At 35.3% G+C, this 12,301-nt stretch overlaps 1 protein-coding gene and 1 non-coding gene across 2 annotated transcripts; both read left to right on the top strand.

Annotated features, from left to right (window-relative positions):
- Window positions 1–549: 549 nt before the first annotated feature.
- Window positions 550–1,656, top strand: SPSK_01815 (protein TOXD; the record flags this gene model as incomplete). The annotated part of the gene is made up of 1 exon (XM_016728717.1): window positions 550–1,656. The coding sequence occupies one exon, from the start codon at window positions 550–552 to the stop codon at window positions 1,654–1,656; it is 1,107 nt and encodes a 368-aa protein (XP_016589929.1).
- Window positions 1,657–2,337: 681 nt separating this feature from the next.
- SPSK_11238 lies at window positions 2,338–2,434 on the top strand. Its single transcript has one exon. It is a non-coding gene; the product is annotated as a tRNA-Ala (tRNA).
- Window positions 2,435–12,301: the final 9,867 nt, after the last annotated feature.

Below are 12,301 nucleotides of genomic sequence, written 5' to 3'. Positions count from 1 at the left end.
AAATTCTATTTGAGCGGAGTGTGAGGTGGGGCCCAGAGGATATCGATAGCACTTGATGAGGATGGATAAGACGAGGTGGATGAAGAAATATAAAAAGGGTTTAAATAAACTGTTCTCGATGAAATGGAAGCAAGAAAAACCAAAACTCTGCTTCTTCTCATTTACGTACGGGAGAGTTATAAATCGCATTTGCAATGCTTGTAGTCAGGTGAGATGAGTGGATTACAGCGATGACGTATCCTCGAACAGTCACAGGAGCAGCGAAAAAGATACTACTTACAAGAAACATTAATAATCGCGTGATTGTCAAATGGCCGGCGTTAATTACCGTGATTGCGTTAAGGCCGAATGTTTTTCGATTTATGCACTAGGATGTTGGACAACTGGGCATTGTTTGTAATGCTTTCCGGAAAAACGTTTTAAGAAATGTGCGATACGGTCGAAGCGACAAGACAACAAAAGGTGTACCCTTGAACAGTCGCAGGGGCAGCACAGACCTTAAAAACAACAACACAGCGGCAACATACGATACGACATCGAACATACACAATGGCAGCGAATCTACCGACCACAATGAAGGCGCTCGTCATTGACGGCTCGTCCAAAGGCGCCATTGTCGACAGCCACCGCAAAGTGCCCACACCGCAGAACGACCAGCTTCTGATCAAGACGGTCGCCGTGGCGCTGAACCCGACGGACTGGCGCGGCGTGACCGGCGGTCGTGGCAAACCGGGCTGCATCGTCGGCTGCGACTACGCCGGCGTGGTTGTGGCGGTGGGCGACGGGGCCGCCCCCGGCAAAAACTGGAAGGTTGGTGACCGGGTGTACGGCACGGGCCACGGGTCCAACTCTGTGAACCCGGACGGCGGGGTCTTTGCCGAGTACGCTGTGGTGTTGGCCGATTTTCAGATGCGGCTCCCTGACGCAGCGGGTGAGCTGGGATTCGAAGGCGCGTCGACGATTGCGTTAGGGGCCATAACCGTCGGCCAAGGCCTGTTCCAAAAGGCGCTGCACCTCGAGCTGCCCGACATCCAAACGGCCGCCAACCCGCCCGCCCGAGACACACCGGTCCTCATCTACGGTGGCAGCACGGCAACAGGGGCCCTGGGCATCCAGTTTGCCCGTCGCGCCGGCTATACTGTGATTACGACGTGCTCGCCGGCCAACTTTGACTACGTCAAGAGCCTCGGCGCCAGCCACGTGGTGGACTACCACGATGCTGACGCGGGCAAGACGGTCCGGGAGCTGACCAACAACAAACTGTACCATGCCTGGGACACCGTGAGTGTGGCGCAGTCGGCGCAGATTTGCGCCGACGCTTTGTCGACGGACACCACTCAACAGACGCCCAAGTATGGCAGCATCCTAACAGCGACCTGCCCCCGCGGCGACGTCCAGAGCACATTTACGCTCATGTACACTGGACTGGGCAAGGCATTCCGGTTTGGCTCCCAGACGCTGCCGGCAAACGCCGAGGACGCGGCCTTTGCCAAGATGTTCTGTGTACTGACGGAACAGCTGGTGGCAGCCGGTCTGGTCAAGCCGCATACATACCGCGTTGAAAAGGGCGGCCTAGAAGGAATTACCGACGGGCTGGCCAGGCTACAGCAGGGAAAAGTCAGGGCCGAGAAGCTGGTTTACCGGCTGGAGGATTAAGCTGCGTGGATTTTCATGCATTTGTAAGGACATTGATCTGTTGTAGGTGCGAAACGAATGAATTGATATACTAGCTGTGTTCATAACTATGGGGCAAAAGTAAGTGTAGAATGGATGCAGCAACGACGTGCTTGTGCAAAATTAAGGCATTGATGGCCAAGCATGGCGCGCCTGCAGTCGGGTGTGTCTGCAGTGGTAGGAGCGGACCGTCGTCTGTCGGTGCCAAGTTATCGACGACCGGTTGTTAACGGCCGGAATAATAAGTCAATTGCTGGAACACGGTTGTACGGAGGAAAAAGCCCACACGGGGCAGGTGTTGCGGCCCCATACTTTCCTTTGCCGTGTCGAACACGTCGACAACCAATATCACCACACCATGAGACAAAATTTTATCGTCTACCGTCTTGTACCCGGCAGTAATACATTATGCCACCAAACTTAATATGGTGTATGTGAGACATATTGGTCACTGTTACCTGCTCGTTAACATCGTGGAAGATTATTTGGCTGGCAAAGGGCTCAAGCCAGAGTGACTTCTTATACGCGCTGTAGATGGGTCAAAAGCTGGGCTAGACCCAGCTCATGTGGGGCTGACAAAGTCATATTTTGGCGCCTAATACTTCGTATTTAAAGAATTTTCGTTGGCCCCTCACAACAACGACTAATAGCCGGTCTAGTACCGGGCAATTGGCTTAGGTGGTATAGCGCCCGCTTAGCATCGCACCATGCGCATATGCCAACCTGCGGGAGGTCCAGGGTTCGAGTCCCTGATTGTCCATTTTTCTTTTTCTTTTTTTTTGGAACGTTGTAGATGGGTCGATTCGAACAGGTCAGTTGGCGTGGCTCTTGTGGCATACGCCGACATACAAAGTGCATCATCCCCTGTATGTGCGTTTGGTTTGAAGGGGTTTCATGGTGCCGCCGACCAACAGAATAAGAGTTTCTTTTTCAAATCAACTACCGCGTCACAGACAGATATTTATAAAGTTTTCGATTAGTAACATTCTGAAACTACCATAACAAAATCATATTTCACAAGGGCTCTAGAATTGGACCTACAAGGAAGTCGACGTCGTAAACGTAAAGGGCACAACAAACCTTCTCGCGCGCATCACAGTCGCCAAAGTCGAAAATGAGAAGCGGCTTGTCGACATCTTCCGCAGCACGCCCGTCGTCCAAGGCGACCCAAATTGGCGAAGTATTATCGACATTAAAAGAGGACGGTAGAGTTATGGGAACGTCGCAGCTCGATTGGACAGAAATAGAAGCATTGGCAAGGGGCTACGTAGGAAAGAAGACAGCGGCCGGGAGGTACTCGAAAGCAGAGGATATGGCTCGGGCTTGACGAGCACTCTTTTAGTAGGACTTTTGCTCACAGAGAGAGTAGGCTATTTTTGCGGCCACACAATATACACGAGCAACCCATCAAATTTAATGCCAATAGAGTGACTGCAACATGACGGAGAATTAATTGCACATGCTCAACCAAAACTGACAAAAGCACTTGAAAATGTGGTCTATTTTGACCTTACACTCGGAAGGCCGTAACTAATACAACGACTATATACGGTATGACAACGGGAGAAGAGATGAGTAAGCGTATGGCACTGCCGCTTGCCCCCTTAGTTTGTGGCAGAGGTGTGATGTTTCTCGTTCACGAAGCCAGTACCAGCCTATGATTCCTTGCCACCATTCTCATCGTACGATCGCAGCCACGAATGAAAATAGGTCTCATCGGCAGTGAGTCGTTCCTCAGGCAACCAAGTTAGACAGCACTCGAGGAAATCGACAAACAACGCTTTTTGATCTCCCTCTAGCGTGGTGACCAAGTCCGCGAGCTGTGTTTGGCGGCAGAGGTACTAGCCCCTGTAAGTTGCCCTACTCGTCCCAGTACTTGGCGGACGCCTCGCTCCGGTCTCGAAACTCCTTGGATGGCGGCCCCGGCGTTGCAGTTATGGCGGCCAAGTGATGTGTATCGTTGTGCTCGAGGGACGACTTTGTGTTATACCTATGAAAGAGGGTCTTCGGTTCGAGTAATGTCCAGGCCTACACTACACGTATTAACTGAGAGGAAAGTAGCTGAAACACGACTAGATATATTAAGGGACCGTACTTACTAGTATTCTTGCACTCCATATGTCGACGGGTGCCCCCTACGGTATATTGAGGATGACTTCGGGCGCGTGGTATTGGATGGGTATGGCCTTGCCAGTGAACACGACTTATACGGGCTTGGCCAAAGTCACTAATTATAAGTGCTCCTACACCACCCAAGACATATTACGAGATATAAATGGTTGTCTCGCCGATCTGTTTTCACGGTGATGGATTAGTGATCTCGCTCTCTTTAATAGTGGATAAAATAGACTCGTCCGTTAACGTAATTAAAAGGTTATCGGTGTAAAGATCTGTTTATTATATTATTATTATTATTATTCGCCTTTCTTAACCAGTCCTGGCTATTAACGTCTAACTAAGCAGAGCCCTTATAAAAAAAAAACTACCACAGTACTACGTGTAAACACTTTCCGTGTGTCGGGTATATACAACGGCCCTTTATAAGTACCGTTATATAGTAACATAATCAAATAAGATAAATAATTTAAAAGAGAGAGAGAGAGAGGAGGGAGGGGGGTGGGGTGGTTAGTCCGGTACCGATGTTTACTTTAACTCTCGGGTTAACCGGTACTCCGGTAGTCTATCGCTCCGGATAAACTACCGGAGAAGGGGTTTAACTATTAGTCCGGAGTGTAACCGTCGGTGTAGTTCGTTAGTGGTGTAGGGTTAATCGAGTAGTCGGGACGGGGTGTCGGTATAATTTAAAAAGACGTAGGTTACGGTCTTTTCTCCGACATCGTATTAGTACTCCGGTAAATCTACCGTCTTTTATTTTTAAAAAGGTAGACCCGAAGACCGATATAACCGGAACGAATTTATATTAATAGACTACTTTTAACTTTAGTAAGGTCGTAGTACCGACGCCGGATAATTAAGGTTGTTTAATACGACGTTTAATTAACGGTAGTACGGGTATAACTCGAGTTTATAGTTCGTTATTATAAAAAGTTGTAAAGAGAAAGAGATTCGGCAAGTAATCGCCTATCAGACTTACCCAAGTAACCGAGGAGGTTAAAAGCTCAATCAAAGTTCCGATCGTACATAAAGCGAAAAGGAAGATTCTAACACGTTCCATTGTCGCCGACGCGCCTTAAAACGACGAGCGACGGAACTAAGAAAACTCTGTAAAAACTCTGTAATCTTCTCCACTTAAAAGGAATATATAAGAATCCTTTCGTAGGCGGCCACGTATCGTAGAATGGTCGCCTAAGCGAAGTCTTGAGAACTTAAGTATACTTAAATTCTTATCTTTTATATTCTTTTCCTTTACTGAGTTATACTTACGGTCACCCTATTTTAGCCCTAGGTACTTATTCCTTTATAGTGTCGGTGTTCCGTGGTATAGTGTTACGAAGAAAAAAGAAGTATAGGTCGTCGAACTTAGAGTTTAAAGAAACGCCTTTATTATTATTATCGACAACTTCTCGTGACTATTTAAGTCGTATTTCTCTCCGATATTAACAGGTAACCGTCGGTCTAGTATGTTACAGACACTCTGGTTGTTAGTATTAGGTCTTTCTTTATTTACGTTTTTTTGGTGTGGATAGTTATTCTTAAAATTTAGGTAACGTTGTTTTATCTCTTTAGTTGGTAGAAAGTCGTGTTTATAAATAAACTTTTCGACGCTTCGAAAGTTTTAGTTATCGTAAATGTTAGAATGTTTCTTTCGTACGTGAATTTTTAGTTTATTTAGTTAAAGTATATATTTATACGTACTATATAAGATTATTAATACGTTTTCGTATATCCCGAGTATTAAATTAAAACCACTTAAAGTTTTAATATCGGTAATACTAAGTCTTTAAAAAGGTATATTAATAAATAAGTAGAAGGGTAGGGTGTATTTAATAAAAAGGATAAGAAAAGGATAGGAAAAGGATAAGAAAAGACTAGGAAAAGACTAGGAAGAGGACAGGAAAAGACTAGGAAAAGGAGAGGAAGAGGATAGGAAGAGGATAGGAAGAGGATAGAAAGAGGATAAAAAGAGGATAAGAAGAGGATAGGAAAAAGACAGGAAAAGGACAGGAAAAGGATAGGAAGAGGACAGGAAAAGACTAGGAAAAGGACAAGAAAAGACTAGGAAAAGGACAAGAAAAGACCGGGAAAAGACTAGGAAAAGACTAGGAAAAGGATAGAAAAAGGATAAGAAAAGGTTAGAAAAAGGACAGGAAAAGGTTAAAAAGAAGGTTAAGAAAAGACTAGGAAAAGGATAAGAAGAGGATAGGAAGAGGACGGGAAAAGGATAGGAAGAGGATAGAAAGAGGACAGGAAAAGGACAGGAAAAGGATAAAGGAAAAGGACATCTTTATAATAAATAAAAAAAAGTAAATAAAGTACCGAAGAAGAATATAGGTTAAATAAACTATTAAAAACTATTATAATTATCGTTAATTATCGTTTACTATTAAAAACTATTATAAACTATCGTTAACTATTATATACTATTATAACTATCACTAACTATCGTTAATAATTAAAAACTATCGTTAACTATTAAAAACTATCGTTAACTATTAAAAACTATTATAATTATCGAAAACTACCGTTAACTATCGTTAACTATCGAAAATTATAATAATTATTATTAACTATCGTTAACTATCGTTAACTATTAAAAACTATTAAAAACTATTATAACTATCGTTAATTATCGTTAATTATTAAAAACTATTATAACTATCGAAAACGATAGTTAACTATCGTTAACTATCGTTAACTATTATAAATTAATATAACTATTATTAACTATCGTTAATTATCGTTAACTATTAAAAACTATTAAAAACTATTATTAATTATTAAAAACTATTATAACTATCGAAAATAACCGTTAATTATTAAAAACTATTAAAAACTATTATTAACTATTAAAAACTATTATAACTTTCGAAAACTACCGTTAACTATTATTAACTATCGTTAATTATTATAAACTAATATAATTATTATTAATTATCGTTAATTATTAAAAACTATTAAAAACTATTATTAACTATTAAAAACTATTATAACTATCGAAAACTACCGTTAATTATCGTTAACTATCGTTAACTATTATAAACTAATATAACTATTATTAACTATCGTTAATTATCGTTAATTATTATTAACTATTAAAAACTATTAAAAACTATTAAAAATTATTATAATTATTATTAATTATCGTTAATTATTAAAAACTATTATTAACTATTAAAAACTATTATAACTATCGAAAACTACCGTTAATTATCGTTAATTATCGTTAATTATTAAAAATTATTATTAATTATTAAAAACTATTATAACTACCGTTAATTATTAAAAACTATTAAAAACTATCGTTAATTATTTAAAACTATTATAATTATCGAAAACTACCGTTAACTATCGTTAATTATCGTTAATTATTATAAATTAATATAATTATTATTAATTATCGTTAATTATTAAAAACTATCGTTAATTATTAAAAATTATTTTTAACTATTAAAAATTATTATAATTATTGAAAACTACCGTTAATTATCGTTAACTATCGTTAATTATTATAAATTAATATAATTATTATTAACTATCGTTAACTATTAAAAACTATTAAAAACTATTATTAACTATTAAAAACTATTATAACTATTGAAAACTACTGTTAATTATCGTTAATTATCGTTAATTATTAAAAACTATTATTAATTATTAAAAACTATTATAATTATTAAAAACTACCGTTAATTATCGTTAATTATCGTTAACTATTGAAAATTATCGTTAATTATTAAAAAGTATTATAACTATTAAAAACTACCGTTAATTATTAAAAACTATTATTAACTATCGTTAATTATTATAAACTAATATAATTATTATTAATTATCGTTAATTATTAAAAACTATTAAAAACTATTATTAACTATTAAAAACTATTATAACTATCGAAAACTACCGTTAATTATCGTTAACTATCGTTAATTATTATAAACTAATATAACTATTATTAACTATCGTTAACTATCGTTAATTATCGTTAACTATTAAAAACTATTAAATACTATTAAAAATTATTATAATTATCGTTAATTATTATTAATTATCGAAAATTATCCTTAACTATTAAAAATTATTATAACTATTAAAAACTACCGTTAACTATCGTTAACTATTAAAAACTATTAAAAACTATTACTAACTATTAAAAACTATTATACTTATTGAAAACTACCGTTAATTATCGTTAATTATCGTTAAGTATCGTTAATTATCGAAAATTATCGTTAATTATTAAAAACTATTATAATTATCGAAAACTACCGTTAACTATCGTTAACTATCGTTAATTATTATAAACTAATATAATTATTATTAACTATCGTTAACTATTGTTAATTATCGTTAATTATTAAAAACTATTAAATACTATTAAAAATTATTATAATTATCGTTAATTATTATTAATTATCGAAAATTATCTTTAATTATTAAAAACTATTATAATTATCGAAAACTACCGTTAACTATCGTTAACTATTAAAAACTATTAAAAACTATTACTAATTATTAAAAACTATAACTAACTATTAAAAACTATTATACTTATCGAAAACTACCGTTAATTATCGTTAATTATCGTTAAGTATCGTTAATTATCGAAAACTATCGTTAATTATTAAAAACTATTATAACTATCGAAAACTACCGTTAATTATTAAAAACTATTAAAAATTATTACTAATTATTAAAAACTATTAAAAATTATTATTAATTATTAAAAACTATTATAACTCTTGAAAACTACCGTTAATTATCGTTAACTATCGTTAATTATTATAAACTAATATAATTATTATTAATTATCGTTGATTATTAAAAACTATTAAAAACTATTATTAACTATTAAAAACTATTATAACTATCGAAAACTACCGTTAATTATCGTTAACTATCGTTAATTATCGTTAACTATTAAAAACTATTAAAAACTATTAAAAATTATTATAACTACCGTTAACTATTAAAAACTATTAAAAACTATCGTTAATTATTTAAAACTATTATAATTATCGAAAACTACTGTTAATTATCGTTAAGTATCGTTAATTATTATAAATTAATATAACTATTATTAACTATCGTTAATTATTAAAAATTATTATTAATTATTAAAAATTATTATAACTATCGAAAATTACCGTTAATTATCGTTAATTATCGTTAATTATTAAAAATTATCGTTAATTATTAAAAACTATTATAATTATCGAAAACTACCGTTAATTATTAAAAACTATTAAAAACTATTATTAATTATTAAAAACTATTAAAAACTATTATTAATTATTAAAAACTATTATAATTATCGAAAACTACCGTTAATTATCGTTAATTATTGTTAACTATTATAAATTAATATAACTATTTTTAATTATCGTTAATTATTAAAAACTATCGTTAATTATTATTAATTATTAAAAACTATTAAAAACTATTACTAATTATTAAAAACTATTATAATTATTAAAAACTACCGTTAATTATCGTTAACTATTATTAATTATTAAAGATTATCGTTAATTATTAAAAACTATTATAATTATTAAAAACTACCGTTAATTATTTAAAACTATTAAAAACTATTACTAACTATTAAAAACTATTAAAAACTATTAAAAACTATTACTAACTATTAAAAACTATCGTTAACTATTAAAAACTATTATAACTATTAAAAACTACCGTTAACTATTAAAAACTATTAAAAACTATTACTAACTATTAAAAACTATTATAACTATCGAAAACTACCGTTAACTATCGTTAATTATCGTTAATTATTATAAACTAATATAACTATTATTAACTATCGTTAATTATTAAAAACTATCGTTAATTATTATTAACTATTATAACTATTAAAAAGTACCGTTAATTATCGTTAATTATCGTTAATTATTATAAACTAATATAACTATTACTAATTATCGTTAATTATCGTTAACTATCGAAAACTATTATAATTATTATTAACTATCGTTAATTATTGTTAACTATTAAAAACTATTAAAAACTATTATAACTATCGTTAACTATCGTTAATTATTAAAAACTATTATAACTATTAAAAACTACCGTTAACTATCGTTAACTATCGTTAATTATTATAAATTAATATAACTATCTTATAAAAAAAAAGATTCGGTAAGTAATTACTTACTAAATTTACTTAAGTAACTAAAAAAGGTTAAAAGTTTAACTAAAGTTCCGATTATATATAAAACGAAAAGGGAGATTCTAGTAAGTTTCATTATCGTCGACGCGTTTTAAAACGACGAACGACGGAACTAAGAAAACTTTATAAAAACTTTATAAACTTCTTTACTTAAAAGGAATATATAAGAATCCTTTCGTAAACGGTTACGTATCGTAGAATAGTCGTTTAAGTGAAAGTTTTAAGAACTTAAGTATATTTAAATTCTTACCTTTTTAATTCTTTTCTTTTACTAAATTATACTTACGGTCACTTTATTTTAACCTTAAATACTTATTCCTTTATATATTATTACTATTATTATTTAATAATTATAAACTAAATTAATTATTATTAACGATAATTATAATAGTTTTTAATAGTTTTTAATAATTAACGATAGTTAACGATATATAAAAGAATAAATACTTAAGACTAAAATAAAGTAACCGTAAGTATAACTTAATAAAGGAAAAGAATAAAAAAGGTAAGAATTTAAGTATACTTAAGTTCTCAAGACTTTCACTTAAACGACCATTCTACGATACGTGACCGCCTACGAAAGGATTCTTATATATTCCTTATAAGTAAAGAAGTTTACAGAGTTTTTACAGAGTTTTCTTAGTTCCGTCGCTCGTCGTCTTAAGACGTGTCGGCGACAATAGAACTTACTAGAATCTCCCTTTTCGTCTTGTGTACGATCGGAACTCTGGTTGAGCTTTTGACCTTCCTCGGCTACTTGGGTAAATTTGGTAGGCGATTATTTGCCGAATCTCTTTCTCCTTACAGAATAAGACGAGGTGGGTAACAACACTTCTTTTCTTCTTTTTATTTAAAATATCTATTTCAAACGTATACCTTTTACAACGGTATAATAACAACGACGAAAAAAACAATTATGGCTCCTTTCGAGAGTAACTTTTTGAGTAAATCTTTACGAAGTTCGGTCAATAAGTCGCCTTACGGAGTCATAAAAACCATACGGGCACACCTTACATTCACACGCCCGTAACTATAAATCATACGACGATTCGGTTACAAAAGCGACAATTTTATGTCTATTACTCTTCAAAAAAGCGTAATATGTTGTTTTTCGAGCCTCAACTTGCCAGGGCACCTCTCCAGAAGGCTCGAATTAACACGGGTTACCAGGAGTGCGGCGTTGCGTTGTGCCAAAATTCAAAAAGAGACTGTTGGGCGCGGTGGCATCGGTGGGCTAATTCAGGGGCTGGAAATGGCGCTGAACCGGTGTGACTTATTTTTAGGTGGTGGGGTAATGTATTTGTTTGTATCTTTTGGTCATGTGGAGCCTAATTGACCAATTATAAGGTGCGGCTGAAAAAAGTCATATTTTCGGCCTCAAGGGGATATTGGCAACACCGCCAAGGTCCGAGGAATTCGCCGCAATTAATAACACCACGAAAAGCAAGTGTGAAGAAGCAGACGTAAACTCTGGTAGAACCCTCACAATTGACTTATCGGAGCACTTTTGTCGGAAGGAGCGATTGACACCGTCTAGCAGCCCGACACTCGGCATCTAGCGCGGGGCCGATCCGAAGTGATCACGAAGGTCGTCCTACTCCTTAGCTCCTGCCGTTTACACAAGTGTTTTGCACCCATCTTAATTTCACGTCCGTCTTTGTGTGAACTCTGTGCCTATGCCTATTGCCATACCATTACCAGTATCGATACAACATACTTCTTGCACATTGGGCCGGGCGTTAACAAAGATACCTCGCCTCCAGCACCACGCTTTTCGTGTTTCCTAATATCGTTAACCGCTAAACGTACCTGTGACAGAGGCGGGAAACCAAGACGTCTTATTGGTTGTGGATATTTGCGGGACCTTTGCAGCTCTTTGCGAATATGATTTGGGCTTTGCCCGTAAAGTGTCCTGCATACGCCGTTCAACAGGTCACAAATTTCAAGTCTGTCGTCGCATGCTTCCGGTGTACCATGTCTAATTTCCTTCTTTTTCCTCTGTACGCACCAGTGGTCGACATCCTCGCCGACTGATGGGAGCTGCCGGCTGGAGTGGCTCAGTGGTTGGCGGAGACCATTGTGCTCGCGATTGGTACGTTACAAGGGGCAACCCTTTGTACAGTCCTGCTTTCACTGGAGGCAGCGACATTGACTGGGCAAATTTCCACTCTCAGTTGAATCGTACATAAAATACAGAGAAACACAGTTTATAACCTCTCATGTCCAAAAAACATAATAACGCCGCTTAAAATTGGGCCTGCAGCCCATCGACGCCTCTTTGTTCACAGACAAGTTTGTTGGTTCCTGTCCCTAGGACAGCCAGTT

This window comes from Sporothrix schenckii, assembly GCF_000961545.1.
Source record: "Sporothrix schenckii 1099-18 chromosome Unknown Cont42, whole genome shotgun sequence".
Taxonomy (NCBI): domain Eukaryota; kingdom Fungi; phylum Ascomycota; class Sordariomycetes; order Ophiostomatales; family Ophiostomataceae; genus Sporothrix; species Sporothrix schenckii.
The sequence above is the reverse complement of the archived record's forward strand: the minus strand, read 5'-3'. Positions and strand labels throughout refer to the sequence as shown.